This window comes from Stegostoma tigrinum, chromosome 1, assembly GCF_030684315.1.
Source record: "Stegostoma tigrinum isolate sSteTig4 chromosome 1, sSteTig4.hap1, whole genome shotgun sequence".
In the NCBI taxonomy this organism is placed as follows: Eukaryota; Metazoa; Chordata; class Chondrichthyes; order Orectolobiformes; family Stegostomatidae; genus Stegostoma; species Stegostoma tigrinum.
The window spans coordinates 109635984-109662135 of record NC_081354.1 but is presented as its reverse complement, the minus strand read 5'-3'; the positions used below and the strand labels follow the sequence as shown (position 1 = coordinate 109662135).

Genomic DNA, 26152 nt, shown 5'->3' with positions numbered 1-26152 from the left:
TGTCACCCGTAGGTTGCAGGAACAGCAACTCATATTCCGCTTGGGACCCCTGCAGCCCAATGGTATCAATGTGGATTTCACAAGCTTCAAAATCTCCCCTCCCCCCATTTCATCCCAAAACCAGCTCAGCTCATCCCCGCCTCCCTAACCTGTTCTTCCTCTCACCTATCCCCTCCTCCTACCTCAAGCCGCACCTCCATTTCCTACCTACTAACATCATCCCCCGCCAACCCGTCCATCCTCCCCGGACTGAACTTTCCCTTCCCTACATCCCCACCTATACTCTCCTCTCCAGCTATCTTCTCCTCTATCCATCTTCGGTCCGCCTCCCCCTTTCTCCCTATTTATTTCAGAACCCTCTCCCCATCCCCCTTTTCTGATGAAGGGTCTAGGCCCGAAACATCAGCTTTTGTGCTCCTAAGATGCTGCTTGGCCTGTGTTCATCCAGCTCCACACTTTGTTATCTCAGGTTCTCCAGCATCTGGAGTTCCCATTATCTCTGGGTAGTTTTAAGATTTTGTTTTAATTGCCATTTGTCGGAGTAACAGGATTAGGCCATTGAGTCATGCAGGCTTGTTCTACCATTAAATCAGATCATGGTTCGTGTGTAACTTAAACCCCAAGTGGTCTTGACTTGATTTTTTAACATTCTTATCTAGCAAAGGACTGCGCAGGCTAATCCTCAAGTTAAGTTGAACCTCGTACGTTCTTGAGTTCTGAGAGTCACCGGACCCAAAATGTTAACGCTTTGATTTTTTTTTCCCCTTCACACATGCTTCCAGACCTGCTGAGCTTTGTCAGCAACTTCAGTTTTTGTGCCTGCATCCACAGTCTTTCAGTCTTTATCCTACATTCTTTCTCTTTCAACCTTCGTTTAATCCAAACAAAATATCAGCGAATTAAGGCAGTGTGATTTAAGTAATTTGAATACTGCCATTTATGATATTTTTGATACGATACAGTGACATCTAGTGTTCTTTAGGCTAGTATTTAACAGCATGAATAAAAACCAAAAGAACTGCAGATGTTGTAAATCAGGAACAAAAACAGAAGTTGCTGGAAAAGCTCAGCAGGCCTGGCAGCATCTGTGAAGGAGTTAACAGAGTTAATGTTTCGGGTCCGGTGACCCTTCCTCAGAACAGTATATAACAGCATGACTTTTTTTATACAGTGTTGACACATTAAAGTTGTGTACCACTAAAAATTGTAGATTTTGAATGAAACCTTTTCAATAATAGTGTAAACAGAAATGATACTATTAGGTAGGTATACTGGAAGTACAGTGAAAGCAGCTACTTGATTGGTCCAAAAAATATTATTAAATTGCCTGAAGAACAATTCAGTAAATTCTGCATTACTTTGATAAAAGAATTCGCAGAGTATAGAAATCAGTATCCTTGCCAATTGAATAAACAGTTGAAAACAGATTCCTAGACAGCTTTATTATTTAATAAAATATGATATAAAATATTAATAAAACTGAAGAACTCCAGGGATGCGTAGTTACACATCTCTGTGTTGCACTTTGATTCAAGCGTTATGATAAATATATTTTTAGAATGAGTGACAATCAAAATTAATATACTTAACTACATATAACCTTGGTAAAATAAAAGAAACATGACTAGAAATTTCTACCTGGACAAAGAATGTCATGTGCATCAGTTGACAGATATTCGGAGCATGAGAGATTTTTCTCTAGTTCTGACTTTTGAAATTTATCAATATAATGAAAAATGTTTAACCTGCCTTTATTAAAAATATTTAAAAGGAGTAAATCTGCATTGATTATTTTGTAAATATCTGCACTACTCTGTCATAGATATCATAGGCTGACTACCCTTTGTTGGCATTCTAAACTTGTATAGTTTTATATTTTGACACTGTTTGCTGATACTACAACTGCAGGCCGTGGCAGTTGCACGCCAATGTGGAAATGCACATGCGCACAAATCCAGGTACTGTGCTCAAGCCACACTGCACTGAAGAAGTGCAATGATTTTGAAACTGTGTTCAGTAACAGGAATCTCCACAACCCATCCTGGCCTTTCCTCACTCTGGTAACGTGTCACATTCCCACCCTCCCTTCCCAGGCATTGGGCCACATCCCCTGAAACTTTTTATATGCATAAATAAAGACAGAAGGTGATATATAATTGTTGCAAATCCATTAATACTTGGTTTAATAGTTGTAATGATCATTTAGGAAAATAAAACCTATTTATATCCCAAAAAGGACACAGGTTGACAAATTAAATATTTCAGAAAAGATTAAGGGAATGCAATTTTTATCATTTCTTCAATGAATTCTTTAAAGGGAACTGATACAGTTGTGTGACATGATGTGCAATTAAATTACATAATTTTGCTTTCATCTGCTAGTATTCAAACTAAGTAGATTAAAAAGGTGGCCCATATAATTTGTGTGGATGTATGTTTGCAGGTTGTGCTCAGTCTTCCAGATGACTTTCCAGATGTTTCTGAAAATTGTATGTTTCTGTACAATGGAGGGGACTCTCTAAAAGCTTTGAGGCTTACCGAAGAAATTGAAACATTTTTAGGACAAACATTAATTGGACTGACTGAAGTTATTTTAAATGGTTCTGTTCTGGATATTTACAATCATATTGCCAATATATTCTTTGAAGCTACGAATAAGGAGGATATTGATAAAAATTATAGGAAAAGGAAAAGAATTAAAGATGAAAGTGCAGGATCTCAGCCAAAGTGGAATGAAAATCAACTGTCTACAGCAACAATTTCGAACATTACTACTATAAGTAGAGGGAGTCACATTATGAAGCTAAAAATTGCTGAAAATTGTCCTCACTTAAAAGAAGGAAAAGAGTTGATGGATCCTGAGTTAAATGGAAAAAAAAGGGAAGAAGATTATTCGTTTAAGCTGTCTGAAAATATGAATGCAAAAATATTAGAAAATGAGAAGATGTCAGATAAGAATAGCTATTTGGAATCAACTGTAAACAAAGTTATTGAACCACCAGATCATGCTGGAATGTTCATTCCAGAAGTGTGTGTTGTTAGTTCCAGAAGAGTAACATTTAAGGTCAGATGGAAATCTGATACTGCAAAATGTGTTGATGCATCTCCTCTAGTGGTAATATCAGGAGATAATGACTCGGATGGAACTGTGTACATTGGATCTCACTCTCACAGGATACAGGCGATTGATCTGTTGTCTGGAAGGATAAGATGGGAGAGGATTCTTGGCGACCGGATTGAATCATCTGCATGTATCTCCAGATGTGGCAACTTCATTATTGTAGGTATGAAACCTTATCATGTGAGCCATGATTGTATTGAATGACAGAGCAGTCTTGATGAGCTGAATTGCCCGCTCCTCCTCCTGTTTCTTATGTTGTTATGTATAAGCTGGTTAAAGTCCTTAAGCGCAAAAGTGGCTTGCTTAGTCATATTTGAAGATACAAAAGCTCAAACATATACCAGCAGATTCAAGAACAGCTTCTTCCCTGCTGTTATTTGATTTCTGTATGGACCTTTTCACATGTAAATGTAATATTGATCTCACTTTGTTACAGCTGCAGGGAAGGTTCACATTGTATCCTTTGCTCTGTTCTATTACCCGAATCCACTTCATTTAGTATGATGTGCCTGTACTACATGCAAAGCAAGACTTTTTACTGTACTTGGGTGCATGTGACAGTAATAAATCAAATATTTTGTGTGGCAGCACAGCTCTCATTGCATATAAGTTTCCCCTATTTTCGGTAGGTTCCACACTGAAGCCATTAGTTATGTCATCCAGTCACTTTCATGTGGTTTCTTTTGATGACTTAAATGTTGCTGTAAAGCAGACTAGTGCAGAATGAAGACATCAAGACCACTGCAAGAATGCCAGCTAGTGACCTGTTTGGTGTGCTCAGTAAGGGCACACAATAGCTGGATGATGAGTGGTTGGAAGTCTTAGTTTTTGAATTAAATCTTAGAATTGACCTTTGGTGCCCACAAAATGACCTCCACCATTGGGATGCTGAAGCTGCATGCTGGCTCCGTCTGCTTTTCTATGGAAGAGGAAAATGTAATTTCTTTCATGCTTTTCGCACATGGTGTTGGTGACCCCCTTGTATAACAGTAGATGGGTAAACTGCAAGATATTGAAGTTTACAAAGAGTTTCAAATGGTTGCTAGACTTGGCTGGCTGCAGTGACCATTGTCCTTGATAACACTGCTGGGACAGAAAAGATGTTGTGCGTCTAGGTGGCACCTGTTGGAATTGCAATTTTTGCCCTGAAGGAACTGAAAACTCTGATGCCAGACAGTTGTCTTCCAGGCATAGAATTGTCAGGTCTCCTGGGAATGGCCATGACAGGGTTAAAACATGACTCTTCACTTGCTTCACAACTGCTATTGACACCATCAAATTCAAACCTCATTTCCACCACATGGGAGTTTGCCAAGTTATCTCTCTAGAAAAAGCGCCTTTCACAACCTGAGAACACCCTAAAACCACCTCGTGACTTAGTGCTAACTATTGTTCAGTAACAATATTCATGAGAAGCAGCTTAATTTTGCTGCGTTAATAGAAGTATTTCAATGCAAATTGATGTAAAATCCTATGGTTAGGGATTCAGAGCATGTCTTAATAGGACAGTTCTTTAATTTTCAGTTCTCCGTGTATGAATTTTTCTTAAAGCTTTAGTGATCATTATATTGTGATTTATTATTCAGGTTGTTATGATGGTTCTGTCTGTGTGCTAAGAGTCAGTGATGGGCAAACATATTGGATTTTTTGGACAGAGGATTCAGTTAAAAGTTCTCCAGTTATGGATTCTGACCTAGGACTGGTCTTTGTTGGATCGCATGACCAACACCTCTATGCTTTGGACATTCCTGTAAGAATTTTAAACTGCTCTGCTTTGTTTTCAGGTTAAAATGTCCTTCACTGATAAAATGTTTCACTAAGTAGAATTAGCACGTGGACAAATATTAGTTATTTAAGTAGATCCTGCATGGACTTCTTAAGAGAAAATGATGTTTAACTAACTTGCTGGAGTTTTATTTTTGAAGAGGTAACAGTTGATCAGGCTGATGCTGTTTTGGGGTGCTGAACATCAATTACAACCTCGAAACGATACTTGATACAGGATAACAAAGTGTGGAGCTGGATGAACACAGCAGGCCCAGCAGCATCTCAGGAGCACAAAAGCTGACGTTTCACGCCTAGACCCTCCTTCAGAGAGGGAGATGGAGAGGGAGCTGGAATAAATAGGGAGAGGGGGGAGGCGGACCGAAGATGGAGAGAAAACAAGATAGGTGGGGAGGTAGGGAGGGGATAGATCAGTCCAGGGAAGATAGACAGGTCAAGGAGGTGGGATGATGTGGTAGGTAGGAAATGGAGGTGCGGCTTGAGGTGGGAGGAAGGGATGGGTGAGAGGAAGAACAGGTTAGGGAAGCAGAGACAGGCTGGGCTGGTTTTGGAATGCAGTGGGTGGAGGGGATGAACTGGGCTGGTTTTGGGATGCAGTAGGGGAAGGGGAGATTTTGAAGCTTGTGAAGTCCACATTGATACCATTGGGCCGCAGGGTTCCCAAGCGGAATATGAGTTGCTGTTCCTGCAACCTTCGGGTGGCATCATTGTGGCACTGCAGGAGGCCCATGATGGACATGTTGTCTGAGGAATGGGAGGGGGAATTGAAATGGTTTGCGACTGGGAGGTGCAGTTGTTTGTTGCGAACCGAGCGGAGGTGTTCTGCAAAGCGGTCCCCAAGCCTCCGCTTGGTTTCCCCAATGTAGAGGAAGCCACGCCGGGTGCAATGGATAAAATATACCACATTGGCAGATGTGCAGGTGAACATCTGCTTGATATGGAAGGTCAAACAACTGCACCTCCCAGTCGCGAACCATTTCAACTCCCCCTCCCATTCCTCAGACGACGTATCCATCATGGGCCTCCTGCAGTGCCACAATGATGCCACCCGAAGGTTGCAGGAACAGCAACTCATATTCTGCTTGGGAACCCTGCAGCCCAATGGTATCAATGTGGACTTCACCAGCTTCAAAAACTCCCCTTCCCCTACTGCATCCCAAAACCAGCCCAGCTCGTCCCCGACCCCCACTGCATCCCAAAACCAGCCGAGCCTGTCTCTGCTTCCCTAACCTGTTCTTCCTCTCACCCATTCCTTTGTCCCACCTCAAGCCACACCTCCATTTCCTACCTACCACCTCCTCCCGCCGCCACCTGTCCATTTTCCCTGGACTGACCTACCCCCTCCCTACCTCCCCACCTATACTCTCCTCTCTACCTATCTTGTTTTCTCTCCATCTTCGGTCCGTCTCCCCCTCTCTCCCTATTTATTCCAGTTCCCCCTCCCCATCTCCCTCTCTGATGAAGGGTCTAGACCCAAAACGTCAGCTTTTGTGCTCCTGAGATGCTGCTTGGCCTGCTGTGTGCATCCAGCTCCACACTTTGTTATCTTGGATTCTGCAGCATCTGCAGTTCCCATTATCACTGATACTTGATACAGTACTGCACAACCGACTTTTGAGTGAAGATAGAACTTGTGAAATGAAAGAAACAGTAACATTTGAGATATAAAATTGGCAAGTGAAAAGAAACCGTGTAATAGTTAAAATATGTTTTCAGGCTGGAGGAAGATTTGTAGTGAGTCATTCTAGCTTCATATTTAGCAATTTGGTGGAGTGGATAGATGAATGGCAGATGAAGTTCAATGTGGAGAAGTGTAAAGTGTAATATTTTTGTAGAACATGGAAAAATTCTATTAAAAAAGAGATACTGTTCTAAAGAGATATCTGACTGTATATGTGTATTAGTCAAAAAGTGGCAGGACCGATGGAGAGAGCAGTTAAGAAAAGCGTGTAGTATCCTACGCTTTACTAATAGAAGTATAGGGTAAAAGAATAAGGAGGTTATGTTGATCTTGTATATGATATTAGTTGGACATTGAGGAAGTTGATGTCCTAGTGGTATTATCGCTGGGCTATTTATCCAAAGACCCAGGTAATGTTCTAGGGACCCCAGATTCGAATCCTGCCATGGCAGTTGTGGAACTCAAGTTCTATTAAAAATCTGGAATTAAGAGTCGTCTGACACCCATGATCAATTGTTGATTGTCAGGATTGATGTCACTTGGGGTAGGGAAGATGTGGGGACCCTAGTCTGACCTGCATGTGACTTCAGACCCACTGCAATGTGGTCGACGCTTAACTGCACTCTGGGCAATTAAGGATGATCAATTAATGCCGTCCTAGCCATCAACATCTTCATCTCATGAATGAATGAAAAAAAATAAATTTCACCTAGAGTATTCAGGGTGTCACACTTCAGGAGTGATATGAAGTTCCATTAATAAGAGCCTCCAGATGTGACACTCTTCCTTGATGAGAAATTAGGGATTGACAATAAATGCTGGCCTATTCAGTCATGGCCTCACCCCATGAATGAATAAAGAGAGAATTTGAGGGGATCACGTAGGGTCTGGACAGAGTGGATAGGGCAAAATGGGTCCCTTTCATTAAAAAAAAACAAGATCACAAATAATTTGCCAAAAAAAGCAAATGATATCAGCATGGAAGAAAAAATATTGCCACAGTGAACATTGGGGTCTGATTTGCACCACTTGGAAGTCTGATAGAGGCAAGTTCAATCGCAGCATTCATTGGGGAATTAAGTAATGATTTGAGGAGAAACAATGTGTAGAGTTAGAATGGGGAGAAAGGAGAGCCATTACAGATACAGTGGGGCACATGTTCTCTTGCAGCGTTCTGATTGTGAGAATATTTTATATTCTAGTATTTAATTTCCATCAGCCAGTTCATTATAGTATATAATTGTAATTCAATCACCATGTATGTCTTTAATGTGTTAGCAAATCAGTTTAGGATAGCCTAATCAAAGAACATTTGCCACTTTGCTGCCTAGGGAAATATTACTGTAGGCAGCCAATACTTGGCTTAACAGAGAGCTTTGGAATATCATAAGACTGGAGAAAAGCGAGTAGGTTTAAAGAGTGAATACCAGAGCTAAAGGTGTGTTGACAATGAAGATTGGACTGTAAGTTTGGGGAATGTACTAGAATTAGAGGAACGTACAGTTTTTAGAATTGTAGATAACACTTCCTATAGGTTTTTTTTGTGGAGTTGTGTGTCCTTTTGAGTTCTCAATTTTGGCTGCAACCCCTTTAATTTTTTTTTGTAGCAACTTAAAAAGGATGATTTGTGTGCAATCTGCATGGAAAATTTTGGGTTAGCCTAGAGGGAACATTTGTAGTGCTGGAGGCCATGAAGAGGCTTTAATTCAAGAAGGAGAATTTTAAATTTGTTTCAGCATCTGTGGAAACAAAACAGAGTTGATATTTCACTTAGTGACCCTTCTCAGGACGGCCAGTTTTTGTTTGTTTCTTCCAGTTTGTGCAGTTCTTTGTTATTTTTTCTGCTCATGATCCAGCCTGTTTGAGATGGTAGATTCCATTGGACAACCATATTCGAATTCTCAAACTGAACTGTTATTCTGTAATTTATATAATCAGTTATAAACAGTTAGTTGTTACTCAGAGGTTGTAAAAATCGCCATTAATGTTATAACCAAAATTCTTTTCTGTAATAACTGTTTGAAGTTTTCTGCACACAGGGTAAAGTGTGTGCCTGGAAATTGTACTGTGGAGGAGGTGCTGTGTTCTCAACTCCTTGTTTAAACAAATCACCACGAAGACTTTACATAGCTACCCTTGGAGAATCATTAGTAGCTGTCAATCCAGTAAGTGGATAATAAATAATGAATATGTAGTGTACATGAGGAACATCAAGCCATCTCCAGTCTATGCATCCTAATTTGTTATCAAATGGTACAAATTCTATGAAATCCCTTCAGTATAAATGTATGTTTTATTGCAGCAAACATTGTAAATTTGTCATTTAAATATTGATATAAACAAAGGCTTGTGTTTGTAGTGTTTATATTGAACGTTTCATGCTTGCAAAGTAAAGAAACTGAAGAGAAATGATCAAATGTATCAAAATTCAGCTTAGATAAATGGAAATATAGGAGTAGGCCATTCAGCCTGTCAAGGCTGCTCCATCAGTTGATAAGATTATGACTGATGAACTACTTCAGTTGCTGTTTCTGTTTCTGTCCATATGAACAAGGATTAAGATAAAAAGAGCAAAAGAAAAAGTGTATAATGTGGTGAAGGGCCGTGGGAAACCAGAGGATTGGGAAGCTTACAAAGACCTCAATTCTGTAGACCTCAGTCAGGTCCCCCCTCAATCTCCATCTTTCTAATGAAAATAATCCTAATCTACTTAACCTTTCTTCATAGTTAGCACCCTCCATACCAGGAAACATCATGGTGAACCTCCTCTGCACCCTCTCCAAAGTATCCACATCCTTTTGGTAATGTGGCGACCAGAACTGTATACAGTACTCTAAATGTGGCCGAACCAAAGTCTTATACAACTGTAATATGACCTGCCGACTCTTGTACTCAATACCCCATCCAATGAAGTAAAGCATGCCGTATGCCCTCTTGACCACCTGATTGGCCTGCATTGCCACCTTCAGGGAACAATGGACCTGAACACCCAGATCTCTCTGTTCATCAATTTTCCCCAGGACTTTTCCATTTATTGTACAGATATAACATACTGTATAGATATATTTAGATATAACAGATTTGTTTCACAACAGATTAAAGAACACGGAAGAAAACCAGCAACATTCAGACTTATTTTCATTATTGCAGGACACTAGGAGTGTAGTTTGGAAACACTTCTGTGGCAAACCTTTATTTTCTTCACCTCAGTGCACTGTACAGAATGTGTTTGTTGGTTGTGTTGATGGAAGCCTGCAATGTTTCAGCCACAATGGTGATCAGGTACTATTTGAATTGATACTTAAGTACCTCAAAATGTTTTTACTTAATATTTGTCTAAACTTTGTGACATTTTAAGCTAATATCTAAAATTTAAATAATCCTTTGGTGTCCAGAAATGTTACACTGGGTATATATGATATTTATGAATAACTTTAAAGTATATTGGCTCACATTGTTAGAAATATGCATAGATAATTTTACATGCTTTAAAAATCCAACGTGTTAGCTTTCAGTTCAGTTATAGCGTTTGCAATGCTGAGTTGAAAGGTTGTGAATTCAAGATGTAAAGACCTGAGCTAACACATCATTGCAGTACTGAGTATGTATCCTGGTCAACAGGTGTGCCTCAATGAACCTAACAGAATTAAGCACTCATTTCATCTGTGTCTGTAAAACCTTGTGCTGCATTTGACGACAAAGTGACAGTGACTACGTATAAAATGTAGTTAATTGTCTCCAAAGCAGTGCAAAATGCCCTGAGACAGACTGTGATATGTTAATGCAAGCTTGTTCAATTTTTTTAACATGGTTGTTGATTTTTAGCTTTGGCAGTTCTCAACTGGTGGCCCGATCTTTACTTCACCATGTATCTGCCGCTTTTCTCCAACAAGTCAGAAAATAATATGTGGATCTCATGACTGTTTCGTGTACTGCTTAGATGAAGTTGGAAGTTTAATGTGGAAATTTGAAACCAGCAGACAAGTATATGCAGTTCCATTTGTTTTCACAAACTATAATCTTGATAATCGAACTTTAGTAGCTGTGATCTCCACAGACGGAAACTTATGGCTCTTGGCTGCTGCAACAGGGGAATTGGTTACTTCATATTCCCTTCCAGGCAAGGTATTCTCTTCACCGGTATTGTGGAAAGAAGCACTTATAGTAGGTTGTAGAAATAACTTTGTGTATTGTTTGGAGATGTTTGCATCAGAACAAGAAAACAATTTTGGCTGAATGTGATTATTTTCCTAAATAATTAATTACATATTTATGAATCACAGACTTGATTAATTTTGGATATTTGTTCATTTATGATCATTCAGGTGCAAGGCAGTTCCAGTCTGAACTAATATTGCTTATGAAAGTACTGCAAATCTTTGTATAATTCAAAATACAGGCCCTGAATCACCATTGGAAAGGGCTTCATTCACTAAATGTGTTATTATTTAAACAATCTGGAGCAATTGCTTTTATTGTTTGAACAACTTGTTCTTAACTCTGAGGATCTCAGACTTCTCAAGCATGACAGCTAAATGTTTTCCATAAAAGAAACAACATCCATATTAAGTCATCGTACAAGAAAGTTGTATAGAAAGATTGAAAATAGGAGCAAGAGTAGGTCGTGCAGCCCTTTGAACCTACTCCGCCAATCAATGTGATAGTAGCTAATCAACCAACTTAATACCCTGTTCCTGCTTCGCAACTCAATCCCCATTCCCCCATCCTTTGATCTCGTTAGCCCCAGGTGATGTATCCAACTCCTTGAAATCATACAGCATTTATCTCAAACTGCTTTCTGTGGTAGAGAATTCCACAGGTTCACCACTTTCTGGATGAAGTAAGTTCCCCTCTTCTCAATGCTGAATAGTGTATCCTTACCCTGAGACTGTGTGACCCTGGCTCTGGACTCCCTTGTCATCAGGGACATCTTCCAGCATCTACCTTGTCTGGTCTTGTTAAAATTTTATAGTTTTCTGCGAGATCCTTCCATCATTCTTCTGACCTCTAGCAAGCGCTATCCCAATCGATTCAACCTCTCATCCTACGTCACTCCTGCTATCCCAGGAATCAGACTGGTAAACCTGTGCTGCGCTTCCTTTATAACAAGAACATCCTTTTTCAGATAAGAAGACCAAAACTGTACATAGTATTCCACATGTTGTCTCACCAGGGCCCTGTATAATTGCAGCAATACATCCCTGGTGCTGTATTCAAATCCTCTTATTGAAGGCCAGTGTACCATTCACCTTCTTCACTGCCTGCTGTACGTGCAAGCTTATCTTCAGCGACTGGTATACAAGGAAATTCTGGTCTCGCATTCAACTCCTCAACTTATAACTATTCAGACAATGATCCATCTTCCTGTTTTTGCTCCTGAAGTGGAGAACCTCCCATTTATCTACATTATATTGCATCTTTCATATGTTTTCCCACCGATTTGTCCAAATTGCACTGAAATATCTCTGCATCCTTCTCGCAGCATGCCCTCCCCATCCAGCTTTGTGTCATCTTCAAATCTGGAGATATTACATTTAATCCCCTCAACCAAATCATTAATGTAGCTTGTAAATAGCTGGGCTCCGAGCACTGATTCCTATGGTACTGTACTAGTCACTGCCAGCCATCCAGGAAAAGACCTGCTTATTAAACATAGAAACATAGAAGATAGGAGCAGGAGGAGGCCATTTTGCCCTTCAAGCCTGCTCCGTCATTCATCACGATCACAGCTAATCGTCCAACTCAATATTCTTATTCTTTGTTTCCTGTCTGTCAACTAGTTTTCTATCCATCTAAGTACACTACCTTAAATTCCATGCACTTCAATTGTACACAATAATCCGTGTGGAACTTTGTCAAAAGTGTACCGTAAGTTCAAATGAACAACATCCACTGGTTGCCCCTCATTAACTGTACAAGACACATCCTTGAAGAATTCCAGTTGACTAGTGAAGCATGATTTCACTTCTATAAGTTCTTGCTTTTTCGGTTAATAATAATTACTTGATCTACCTCTGGTGTATTTTATTCCGAATGTGACACTTTGGTTTGTGTAAGATCAAGCCTGATGATGCCATTATTTTATTTTATCAATAATGCAATGTTAAATTGTGTGTAGATGGTAAATTCAAGACAAGACACTATATTATCAAGTATGAGGTCTGAGAGTAAACACTTCTCACTAACCATCAGCTTTGAAGAGTAAAAACTGGCTCTGTTTTTTTTAAATCTGAGAATCCCACAATTCTGTGCATTCTGTAACTGTTTCTGGCTATAAGAGATTCTTTGTCAAAAGTGAAAGACAAAAACAAAAAACCTTTAAAATCTCAATCAAGCTGTTCACCTTCCATCATTGTTGATTTAGAGTTGTGAAGTTCCAGCAGTCATGAGTGTAGGATAGATGTGAAGCTGGTCTTCATCTATTAAATTATTAGGATGTTGTTGCAGTGTACCCCTCCTAAAATTCAAGTAAACATCTGAGTGACTAACTGCAACTAGTGAGCTATGAAACAAAGCTTATTTTAACTCAGAAATAAAGTGCATAGTTTAAAATTGAAACCAGACACAACTTAGCATTTTAAATCATTTTTATTTTGTGCTTTAATGTTTTGCGAGATTAAACTATTTAAATGCAAACAAATGAGTTATTCTGTGTACTTTTAATTCACGTTGAATTGTATCAATAGTTCTACTGGGAAATTTCTGTAGGATCGTTTACGGATGATATATCAGTTTTACAGACTTACTGATTTTATAGCGGTTTAAAATAGTCAAAATGAATTAAAACATAAACTACGTATAATTTTAGGAAAATACAATGGAGAATTATTCACAGCTACTAAAGCAGATAATCTGTAGCATGAAGGTTCCCAAAGTCTATCCACCATGTGCAAGGCAACACATCTAAAATGTGATAGAGCTTTTTCTGTTTGCCTAGATGCATACAGCTGCATCAACACAAAAAATCTCAACACCACTCAACCAACCAGTTTGATTGGCAGACCATCCACCTCCAACAGCGTGTGGTTTTAGTGTGTGATGTCTAGAGGATGCACTGCAGTAATTTGGCATGGTTTCCTCAACAGCATATTCCAAACAGGTGATCTGCGTTGAAGGATACATCCTATATATGCATGAGATGCTGCCTTTCTGAATTCCTCTCAGTCACACAATCCCAAACTTGATATGGATCATAATTCCTTTTATCATTCTTTTGTCAATTTGGGGCTCCCTATTTAACAGCATTGTGCATATGCTCACCACTTGAACAGCAGTCGTTCAAGAAGCAGACATGTCCTACTGCCATTTAAAGAGCAACTTGGAACCAGAAATAAATGGTAACTTTGCTAATGATGTGCACAATCCAGAAATGAATCAATTTAAAAACTGTTTAATAGAGAACTTAGCTTCTTGGATGGTTAGGTTCATTTCAACTTTGATGCTTTGATAATATATTTTGCATGGTGTTCAGGACCTTCGTGGAGTGCCACTGGATGGAGCTAGAGGGTAGCAAAAGCCTAGTAATACTACTCTGTGTTGATGATTTAAGTTGTGCTGCTGTGGTTAAGGCAAATCCTCACAAGAAATTGAGTATGATCAGAATTTCCCAGTAATTGACGTACAGAAATATCAGGTCTGCTGCCTGCTCTGTTAGCGGCAGAAATCATACCTGAAAAATTTGCATCCAAAGTGGGATTTGTGGTGCAAATGTGTGTGCTTATGCCATAGAAAATGCCATTTTGCTGAGGATGCTAGCCTCCAAAAATGGCCTCTGAAAGTGGGTTTCATGCTGACGGTGCTATTTTAAACCTGAGCTATTTTACGCTCAAAGCTTCTGCAACTAACTTATTCAGTAGCAGAAATCAACCCCCAACAGTCCTAATATGAATGTATTATCAGTGACTTTAAGATGAATTGATGGGTAATTTTTATACTGGGTGTTTCTGCATTTGAACTAGTTTGGTTTCAAGGGTTTTTAAAAGTTCTGAAGAGGTGTGGCATGTGTTAAAAGACCTTGTCATGACTTTAAGGGGGAATGAACGTGGGTACAATATCACAAATTCCCTGTGAGTTCTACTGTGATAAGGACAATGAGTGAAGGTGGCACACGGCAGGGCAAGCAACTGGAAGAGGAGAGGAAGAAGAAATGTAAGTAAGGTCTGTACGGTGTGTTCAAGGAGCAACTTTTTACACTGATCTTGGTGAGTTATGGTGTGTCAGATATCGCTGATTCACTAAGCATTAATACTGCAGCCTTAGAGCAAGGCAAGCTCAACCTTTGCAAGATATGATACTCAGAAATGGAGAAAAAACTGCTAATTGTGACTGAAGAGCTTTTCTGATCAAGGGTCTAGGCCCGAAACATCAGCTTTTGTATTCCTAAGATGCTGTTTGGCCTGCTGTGTTCATCCAGCTCCACATTTTGTTATCTAGTTGTGACTGATATTTTATTAGATTAGATTCCCTACAATGGAGAAACAGGCCATTCGGCCCAACAAGTCCACACCACCCCTTGGAGCATCCCACCCAGACCCATCCCCCTATACCCACACACCCCTGAACACTACGGGCAATTTAGCATGGCCAATCCACCTAGCCTGCTCATCTTTGGACTGTTGGAGGAAACCGGAGCACCCGGAGGAAACCCATGCAGACACTTGCTTTCGTATTCTGTCTCAATTTAGTGTCCAGAATCCTGTATGCCTCTTCAACTGTTTTCCCAAATGTTTAGTAAATGTCTTTCAGAACACTAAAATTTACTTTAAATGATTGTCTAATTTCACCCTAGATTATAATTTGTAAAAAGTGTCTCCATCACTTGTTGCTGGTTTTAACATTTTTAGGCTAAGGTGGAAGATTTCCAATTTTCTAGTCCTCAAATAGGCTAGACAGGATGAAGATACAGAATTATCAGATTTGCTGACAATACAATGACAGGTAGGAAAGCAAGTTGAGAGGAGGACACCAAAGTGCCTGCAAAGGAACGTAGTTATGTTAACTAAGTAGACAGAAATTGGCAAATGGTGTATAATGTGAGAAATGTAAAGTTGTTCACTTTGACAGAAAAAAACTATTATTTAAATAGGGAAAATGCAAAAATTGGTGGTATAGTGGACAGTGAAGAAGATCATTTAAGGTTATAAAGAGATCTTGATCAATTGGGATAATGGGCTGAAGAATGGAGTTTAATTTGGATAAATAGGAGATATTGCATTTTGGTAAAACAAACAAGGGCAGGATTTATATAATTAAAAGGGGGGGCCATGAATAATGATGTTGAACAGCAAGATCTAGGGGTTCAGGTAAATAATTCTTTGAAATTTTGCATCACAGGTAAAAGAAGATGGCTAAAAAGGCACTTAGCAGCTTGCTTTCATTGTTCAGACCTTTTTGAGTATAGGACTTGGGATATCATGTTGAGATTTGTACAGAATGTTGGTAAGGCCTCTTCTGGAATACTGTTGTGCACTTCTAGTTGCCCTGTTGTAGGAAAGATATTATTAAATTGGAGAGGGTTCAGAAAAATGTACCAGGATGTTGCTGGGAATGGAGGGGCTAGTTATAAAAATAGTCTGGATATGCTGGGAGATAGCAGGAACTACAGATGCTGGAGGACTTTTTTCACTGGAGTGTAGGAGGCTGTGGGGTTACCTTAAAGTTTATAAAATCATGAGAGGCAAAGATAAGGAAAAGACCTTTTCTATTCACCTTAAGTTGGAGGAATTCAAAGCTGAAGCGCATATTTTTAAGTTTAGAGGAGAAGGATTTAAAAAGAACATGGGCAACTTTTTGACACAGAGTGGTTAGTGTGTGGAAGTGGTAGATGCAGGTACAGTTGCAAAGTTTAAAAAACATTTAAGTGCATGAATACGAAAGGGCCAAATGCAGACAGGTTTAGTTTGCGGACATTGTTGACGCAGACTAGTTGGACCGAATGGTCTGTTTCCATCCTGTAAGACTCTGACTGTTTGCTATAGCTGTACATTGAGACTGCCTCTAGAGCTCTATGTATATTTTTGCTCACCCTACTTAAGGAGACAATAAGAGGCAATCTAACCACCGCCCCTTGACATCCAAAGGTATTACTATCACTGAATCCCCCCACTATCAACATTCTGGGGCTTATCATTATCCAGAAATTCAACTGGACTCACCACACAAACGCAGTGGCTACAAGAGCAAGAATACTGTGACAAGTAACTCACCTCCTGACTCATCAAAGCCTATCCACCAACTTCAAATTAGGACTGTGAAGGAATAATCCCTGCTTGCCTGGATGTCTGCAACCCTAACAACACTTGAAATTTAACACCAGTCAGGACAAAGCAGCCCACTTGATTGGAACCACATCCACGAGCACATACTCCCTCTGCCACCGATGCTCAGTAGCAGCAGTGCGTACCATTTCCAAGATGCACTGCAGCAATTCACCTAAGATTCTCTGACAGTTCCCATGACCACTTCCGTCTCGAAGGACAAAGGCAGCAGATATATGGGAACACCACTACCTTCAAGTACCCCTCCAAGTCACTTATCATCCTGACTTAGAAATATATCACTATTCCTTTAGTGGCACTGGGTCAAAATCCTGGAATTTCCTCCCCAGTGGCATTGTGGGTCAGCCGATAGCAGGCAGACCGCAGTGGTTCAAGAAGGCAGCTCACCATCACCTTCTCAAGGGAAAATAGGGATGGGATATAAATGCTGGCCGGCCAGTGACACGAACGTCCCACAAACGAATAAAAAAAACAACTTTGGAGTGCATCCTGCCTGTCTGGGGAGTAGCATACAGCTCATGTTATGACACAGAAACGGGCATGAAGTGAAATCAAAATACTCAACAACGCTCAAATTGACCCAGAATTTTTGAAAACCCAGTACCAGACTTAGTGAGTACTGATACCAGATACCAGGTTTACCCTCAGATTCTTGTTAGCAAATCTAAATGTTGAATTCCTTGGGGATAACGGTGCAACACCAGAGTGTCCAGGGGAGTGCCTGAAGCGATGTGCAGCTAGATTTTAAGTATGCTGCCAGTAGTATGACAGTGGAAGGTCCTGGAAATGCCAAATACTTGCACCTCTCCTGGAATATAAATGCCAGAGAGAGCCATGATAAAACCTGATTGCAGAATTAATGAGGTGACAAGTGGATGATTGTGTGTGAAAAAGTTGATGTGCACCATGGTGGACTGGACTCTACATTCATTCGATGAAACATTTTTTTCTGAAGATGGGAAAATTTATCCTACATTTATCCCTCAACAAACATAAATATATGGCTAAATGGATTGATCACTTAGGAGTGAGATGAAATGTTTGTTCACTTGAGGGGTTGTGAATTTATGGAATTCTGTGTCCCCAGAGAGGTGAGGAAGATCCATTGTGAAATATCTTTAAGGCTATAAAAACACACCTCTGGAGCAGGTGGCATGATATTTGTGTCTTCTCCATCAATGTGCAGAACCATTAGTTTGGACAAAGGAATCCAATTGAACCTGGGACCAGGCTTTTCAGGTAGACCAATCAGTGTTTGTCAACCGAATCTTGCATTTGTTTGGCTGCGTTTGAGTTGCACAAATGATTCAGAGGGTATCTTACCCCAAGAGGTCCAGTGGATCTCTCATTGCAACTTAACAAAATCACTTCATTAACTAATTAAATGGCCAGAATGCCCTTCCGCCTGCCTCATTCTAGTTCCTTTCTGTCACTCACCTCACCAGGAACAATTCAACACTGCCAGGATGTCACAAAATTGATTGGTGCAGTCACAACTACCTGGAAGAATGCATAGCGATGTTAGATATAGGTCAATGTCCTCCACTCTACCAGCATGAGTGCTACCGTCATCATTTCTCTGATATCTCTCACTCAATCTATCTCTGCCACTGAACTCTCCTCCCACCAATGCTCATGCTTGACCATTCTCATGAAAGTCTGCAACATATTCACCCTTCCACTGTCTCAGACCATCACTACACTATCTGTACTGGGTCCTCATACTTCAATTTCTGCTTGTAAGCTGGGAAAGGAACACAGTGTTACGATATGATTTTCCAAACTGCAGGCAGAGGAATGGAGCAGTAGGCATCTTTGGTTGTTTGGCAATTGTCAAGGATGTTCGGACAGATATGACCCTGATGAAGGAGCAGTGCTCTGGAAGCTTGTGATTTCAAAGCAACCTGTTAGACTAACCTGGTGTCGCGTGACTTAGTCCACCCCAATTCAACACCGGCACCTCCACATAGTTTTAGACACAATCATTAATATTGGAGGTGTATACCACAGCTTCACAACATTCACTGAAGACTTTTTCTGCCCCCCATTGTGAATCTCTTACATTTAACATTATAACTATAGTCCCTTACTCTTGATATTTACCACCGAACTTGTAACCTTCAATAAACCTTTTCCTGTGCTTGCACAATTAAAACGAAACCTCTATTGTTCCAATAATGTTATAGCTGTAATACTAACTGCACTTTAAAATTACCATGAGCCTCAAGCATAAGGTGAAAATAAATTAGAATATCTCTGTCTTAGAATTAACTATAATCTTATTCACATTTCTTAAATGAGTTACAAGAGATGAGGCAATGCTGTGACCATTTACTGTATGTGTGTGTTAAACAAATCAATAATTATGATGCACGAATTCTGTGAGACATTAAAAAGAGGAAAAACCTGGAGATTAAATAAATTTTCCAGCCCATGCACCATGTTCATGTATACCACCAGTTAATAAAAGGGATTTATTACACACAATGCTTTTTATCAATACACACTAAAGAATCAAATGCAGTGTTGGAATCCAAAATAATGCAAATCTGAAAAGAAAACGAGAAACAATTGCAATTTGTAACACTTTAAAAAATAAAATTCAACCAATTTACAATAATATTGTAACTTAGTCACTTTTGGACAGTGACAGTCATATTAGAAACTAGAATTTTGATTAAATGTCACTTTTAGCCATTTATGTTTATATGGTTATAGGGAGTAGTTTGTTTATATTTTGTATTTAAAAACTATAACAGAAAATGTAAAATTACAGACACAGTATGTTCAGCAATGACAAAAAGTATATTTTGCAAAAAAGTTAAGAATTGTGCCCTCGAGTAAATATTTTGATCTTTTATAAATTCTATATCAACATTTACTACACTTTGTTCTTTTCAGTGCTGAATAAATGGGATCACTGTGTAATTTAACAAATGTTGTGAGGGAATGTTTAAGATTTTGTAAAGTGACAGCACAATTGTACTAAATGTTTGTTAGTGCAAAGTATCTTGAGCAAATGTTGGATAATATGCAGATATCACATTTCCATTTTAATCAGTATAAATTGCCATCCCAAATAGAATTATTTACTGGAGTAGCAGGTTTGACAAGTTTTCCAGTGTTAGGTTTGTCAGTGTATTATCTACATATGAACAAACATAAATTTAACATTAAAATTACTTCCACATTAATATGCTGCTAAATAGGCACAAGATTCTTAACTTACAAGCCTCATTTTAAGATATATTTTGTTCAGATTTATCTGTAAGAATCAGTGCCTAATATCTTCAAGGCAACAAACAGATCACATAAAATATTTATGGTGCTTTCTTCCAGATTTTGAATTTAGGATAAGCTTATGTATTAATTTCCCATACTATTCAAATCTAAAAAGAAAGCATACTGTTTATTTACAATGAATGATTTTCTTGATTAATATTTCACTATCCCAAGATTTAATAAACAAAAGAGCAATTTACCCCAATTTTGGAACTAGAGCTTAATCAAGATTGTGTTAGAGACTGCTTGGAGCTAGAGAGGGAATGAATACAGTGGAGATGGGGAGCAGTGAGAAATTTAGTCCAAGGACCTGCATATTAATAACAAGTAAACAATCAATTTTAAAAATTGAACAACTATATAAAAAAGCCATCAAAGCATTGATGATGAATTAAATCAAAAAGTCCAAAAAACCTGATGGTTAAAATCTGAAATAAAAAGACTGCATTTTCAGAAGTAGTGACAATATGTGACACATAATCAGACCCCAGCTCTGACAAAGGGTTATCATTAAGGCTTTAGTTTACCTTTTCTTCTACATGCAGACAAACCTGATATGTGTTTTAAGCCTTTTTTAATCTTAGTTACACATTAGTCTAATCAATCAGAATTTGACAAGTTATTATCACAAACAAATCAAAGTTCTACTTTGTTAAACTCTGTAAATTAAAATTTCAAAGAATAATCCCAGAGTAAATTAAAATGTTCAGTGTCATGGTTTTGGTATTGTCATGGGTAAATGTTTAAAATGAATGGATTATAAACTGGAAATCTTTTACAGACTGACATTTCTAGAGATTTTTGTGCTGTTGGTGTGGTTCACATTCCTCTTTTGCTGCCTCCCAGAGAAAGTTTTATGCATCTAAAATTTAAAATGTAACAAACATAATGAAAGTATGTAAATTTGTTGAAGTTCCAAATTTATTAACATTTGCTGGAAATTCTAAATGGAAAGAAACAATGACACCTGTAGCCCTGAAAACATTCTACAATCCCTGAAACAGATAATATAAAAAGCTTAAGACTGCTTGGATGCATTAATAATTTAGCTTTTTAAGGAATAATTGATCTAACTGATGGAAGCAGCAAATTTACATAAATTGACCCAAAATGATGAAGGTCTTTTCACTGTGGATGATTTGATTATAAAATCCACTCAGTAATAATTTACATATTGAACAAATAGTCATGATGACTCAAAGATAACTAAACAAAATATTACCCAGAGAGTTACAATAATATTTTCAATAACTGAAGACTTCAGTAGCCTACAGATTGCATTAGAATGGTTCACTTTTATTTAGATATGTTACATAAAAGCTGTGGTCTCCATATTGCCTCATTACTTTTTATGTCACACAACATTAAAGCATTAATTACTCTTTCCTTTTAGTTCCAGGAGATATATGCAAATCCCATAGAAAAAGTTGTGTCCATTATTTTATACTGTTAATGATCAAAATTAATCATAATTTTATGTCAGAAATTGATGGCCGAAATCAATGAAGTATAATATTCCCAAATTTGACTAGTTTCTACAGTTTCATGAAATGTAAAAACACTATAGTAAATAAAGTGCATAAATTGACAACTAAAATAAAAATTACATGTTGTTCAAATAAGTAATTACCTGCTTATATTACATGGCAGATTAGAGGACTGATATCTTTAATCTGAATTAAATAGCCTGACATTTTCTAGTCCAAGATGCATTATGAGCGGTATAACTGCTATATAATTCTTGTCATGAAATTTGCATTTGGACTAAACCAATTGATTTTCATGCAAAAATGCTGAGGAGCTGATATTATTTGTCAGATCCAAAGTTTTAGGTGTGTTTAAATTTAGTACACAGAATGTTATATTATGATGTGATGGATCAGCACTTTGTTCTCAATAATATAATCCGCGGGAGTCCCTCATTCACATAAAAGTAAGAAAAATGCTATTTAGAACGAAGGCGTGGAGTTTTATTTATAAATTAAGGACCTGCATAAATTACTTAGAAAGGTTAAAGTGATCATAAAAGTATAAATCAACTTAGGAAAAAAGTTCCGATCGGTAACCAATTGGTTCCTGAATAGAACTGGAAAATCTTGTAAGCTTAATAGTGGTTTAAGTAAAATTGAATAATAATTCTACGCTAACATTATCAAACATATTTCAAATTTGTTTTTTAATGGCTCTATTGCATCTTAAAAGTTACCAGAGAACAATTATATGCTAGATATTATAGGCATAGGTTTTTGCAATGTCTGTTATTTTCCATTATACCATTACTTCATGCTGATTTATGCCCACAGATATGTAGGGTTAGTGGACTTGAATGTCAGTTTAAAATTCTGTTTAAAGTCCCAAAACATGATGAGTTATTAGAGAACTAGTAAGAATTGACGTGACACACGAAAATGAATCAATTTACAAATCTCCAATTTAACTGCATTCAGATTAAGAAACAAATTTACACTGATGAAATATTATGGGAATAAAAAATGAAAAGAATAAAAGCCCTGAAGCTGCTGCTGCTGCTTCTCAGTATTGAGGCGATCTTGTTGAAAGATCTGCCCATTTGGTGCAAGTAGACTCACAATGTCCATAGAGAGGGAGTTCCAGCATTTTGACCAGCAATATTGAAGGAATCCAAGTCAGGACGGTGAGTGGTTTGGAGGGAAACCTGCATGCGCTGTTGCTCCCATGTATCTGCTGCCCAATATCCTTTTAGATCGAACTGGTCATGGTTTTGGAACATGTTGTTCGAGGAGCCTGACTGAATTTCTTTATTGAATATTGTAGATGTTGTGCACTGCTGCTACTAAGTAATAGTCGTGGAAGGAGTGAATACTTATGGATGAGGTGCTAGTCAAGTAATCTCTGCTGGATGGCGTCAAGCTTCTTGATTATTGTTGGAGCAACACTCAATTCAGGTGAGTGGGGAATATTCCATCTCACTCTTGATTTGTGCCTCGTAGTTGGCAGACAGAGTTTAGAAAATCAGGAGGTGAGCTAGCTGATGCAGGCTTTGTAGTCTCTGACCTGTTCTTGTAGCCACAATAATTATATGGCTAGTCCAGTTCAGCTATTGCTCAATGGTAAACCCCAGGATGGGGTTACAGCAAATCAACTGATTGTCAGAGGTTGTTTCAGAGATAGTAGGAATTGCAGATGCTAGAGAATCTGAGATAACAAGGTACAGAGCTTGATGAACACAGCAGGCCAAGAATTTTCTGAAGAAGGGTCTCAGCCTGAAATGTCAGCATTCCTGTTCCTCTGATGCTGCTTGGCCTGTTGTGTTCATCCAGCTCCACACCTTGTTTTCTCTGATTGTCAAAGGTGATGATTCTTGTTGGAGATGGCTTTTGCCTGGTACTTAAGTGACCACTTGTCAGATCAAACTTTGATATTGTCCAGATTTTGCTGCAACTTGAAGAGTAACATATTAGCTACTAGTGATGAGTGGACTGTTTGGACAAATGAGAGCAAAGTTATATAGGTTTCTCAGTAATCTTCTGTAACTTCTGCAAAACAGAGGTGGAAATCCACAAACGGTATTTCTGCAATTTTTACAAGATTTTCCTGGCTCATTAACTCAAATTTACAAAACAGACCTAGCAGAAATTGGTTCCCTGTATCCTTTTTCAATTTTGTTCCTTCAGAGGAGACTGTCCACAAAGCAGGAAAGACGTATTTGCAAACTGTCTGAGATAGATTAAATTAACCGGCCCATCACCAATGGGCAGAGGAAATATTCAAAAGAGTATTTAATACAGAAAATGTTGGTTACGGTACCTATATTCATTTCTTACCCAAATTCTGTGCAATGGAATAGGTAAAACACATGAACTAAACAAAATAAATTAGAAGGTTGGGAGAATGGTTAAGGTGGAATGGAGTAGGAAACTATTTTTCCATCACTGCTTGAACTACTGTATGCGGACTGGTTTAACTTTCGGCAAGGCATTTCAATTTTAACTTTTTATTTATATTACTATACTTCCTGTTTTAAATGTTGGTTATATTAACCAACTATTCAAAATAAATAATCTTCATTTCTTGTTCTTGTTAGCATTATTCGAAACAAAAATGTACTAGAATCACAAGCATGTGCGTCATGCCAAAGTCCAATCCAAAAATATAATTTAACTAAATGCTAAAATTAAAAACAAGTTTAATTTACAGTCAAGTTTGGAAATATTTAGTATTTTATTGGAGGACGTTAGGATACTATTTAGTCAACCCTATAATACAAGTCAAAATTTGAGCTATTTTAGAGTAAAAAGCATAACCTCCCATATGTTTTGTAAGTAAGTGGGGGTTTGAAGTGATGGGAGCAGGGTGAGAATACCATACACAGATGAGGACTGAGATAGTTAAATCTTTGCAGTGGCAATTTCTTTTTGTGTATGTTTGATATACAAACTATATTGGGGAACTACAGAGAACGCAAATTAAGAATTACATTTACAAGCTACGTGTTATTTGCATTCTTGATATACTGAGAAATGTGACATATGCAGCACAAGCCAGTGCTTTTGTTTTATGATTTTAATTTCTTTTGAAAATTAAATACACTTTAGCACTTCTTGTTCAGTGAAAGCTATACAACATATAGTGGCAGTTCCCAAGCCGTTTGGGTTCATTTAATTATCTGAGGACAGTCGCTCCAAGCTTTAGCTTTTCTCTTGGCAAGCGCTAGCCAGGCAGGTTCCACCGATACTGGTGCAGCATCAGGAGTTGAGAATCTCTTCGGTAATTCTTTCACTTGTGTATTTGATCCCACTGAATCACATATTTCAACTATACAAAGGGAATTAAAAAATACACATAAAAATACCAAAAATGGATTTTATTAAACAATTATTATCACAGTAATATTGTGATAAGAAATGGGAAGAGTTTCTTATTATAAAGAACTTGCTGTTACTAATCTGATTTCATATGCCGCCATCTTCTTCTCCCTTCCCTCATCAACATAACGTGTTTATTCCTTATTTGGACTCTACATTGTGTTTAAGACCTTGCCAATGAGTACACCAGGATTTTCAAACATATTAAGAAGCAGGAGGATAATGGCCATTTTGATTTTGTGATTCTGTCTTCTTCTAATGTTTACTGAATTCTTATGGAAATGTAATAATTTTGGAAAATTGCTACATTCGTAACCCAGAGTCCTGGATTAATAATTCGTAGAACCAGGGAAATATGAGAGTTTGTGATAATATAAAAAATTTGAAGAAAGAAAATTAATATCAGTAAAATCAAATTGTTTGTAGGAAGATAAGTAGCCTAGGTTTTGCACTAAGAATAGTGGTGATCTATCAATGTTCACTGTTATTAAGCAGTAAAGAAGGCAGCAAATTTTGTAGTCTGAGCATACTGTTCAATACAGATAAAGGAAGTTGCAAAGACAAATTCAGCCTGTCTCACTGATGTGCTGTACCTCCCCCTATTAATAAGGATGGAGATATTTGTGCAGCCTCTTTCTCTTCCAGTGAGTTATTTTATTATCCACCATCAGTCATGACTGGATGTGGCAGGTGCTTAGACCTGATCCATTGATTGTGGGATCACTTAGTTCTGTCCATCATATGCTGTGCTGCTGTTTGGCATGCCAGTAGTCCTATACTGTAGTTTTACCAGGTTTACACCTAACTTTTAGGTATGCCTGGTGCTGCTCTGGGCATATCTTCCTGCATTCTTTATTGAGTCATGGTTTTGTGGTGGTAGTGGAGTGAGGATATGCGGACCGTGAGGTTACAAATTTTAGTTAAATACAATTCTGCTGCTGCAGATGGCACATTGCATCTCATGGATTGCATCCCCTGAGTTGCTAGATCTGTTCATAATCAATCGAATGCAGTACAGTGATTATGCCTCATAACATGATGTAGAGAATTCTCAATGTAAAGGCAGGATTTTGTTTCCAGAAAGGCTGTGCAATGGTTAATCCTACCAACGCTGTCATGGACAGATGTATCTGACAAAGGTAGAATGGAGAGAATGGAGCTT

General features: G+C 38.3%; 2 protein-coding genes across 5 annotated transcripts in view; one reads left to right on the top strand and one right to left on the bottom strand.

Annotated features, from left to right (window-relative positions):
- aasdh (aminoadipate-semialdehyde dehydrogenase) overlaps positions 1-13194 on the top strand; it is a 43006-nt gene extending 29812 nt beyond the window's left edge. For 2 of the 3 annotated variants that reach the window (XM_048536566.2, XM_048536575.2), the window contains exons 10-14: positions 2444-3284; positions 4708-4871; positions 8627-8752; positions 9738-9869; positions 10413-13193. In XM_048536566.2, the coding sequence (XP_048392523.1) occupies positions 2444-3284; positions 4708-4871; positions 8627-8752; positions 9738-9869; positions 10413-10823 (1674 nt within the window). In that variant the 3' untranslated portion in view covers positions 10824-13193. Of the gene's footprint in view, positions 1-2443; positions 3285-4707; positions 4872-8626; positions 8753-9737; positions 9870-10412 lie in introns of all 3 variants that reach the window. The other variant, XM_048536558.2, reaches the window with a different exon arrangement.
- Positions 13195-19346: 6152 nt separating this feature from the next.
- The window catches only part of cracd (capping protein inhibiting regulator of actin dynamics), a 97073-nt gene continuing 90267 nt past the window's right edge, over positions 19347-26152 (bottom strand). The window contains exon 10 of one of the 2 annotated variants that reach the window (XM_048540584.2): positions 19347-24940. In XM_048540584.2, the coding sequence (XP_048396541.1) occupies positions 24780-24940 (161 nt within the window). In that variant the 3' untranslated portion in view covers positions 19347-24779. The remainder of the gene's footprint in view (positions 24941-26152) is intronic. The other variant, XM_048540668.2, reaches the window with a different exon arrangement.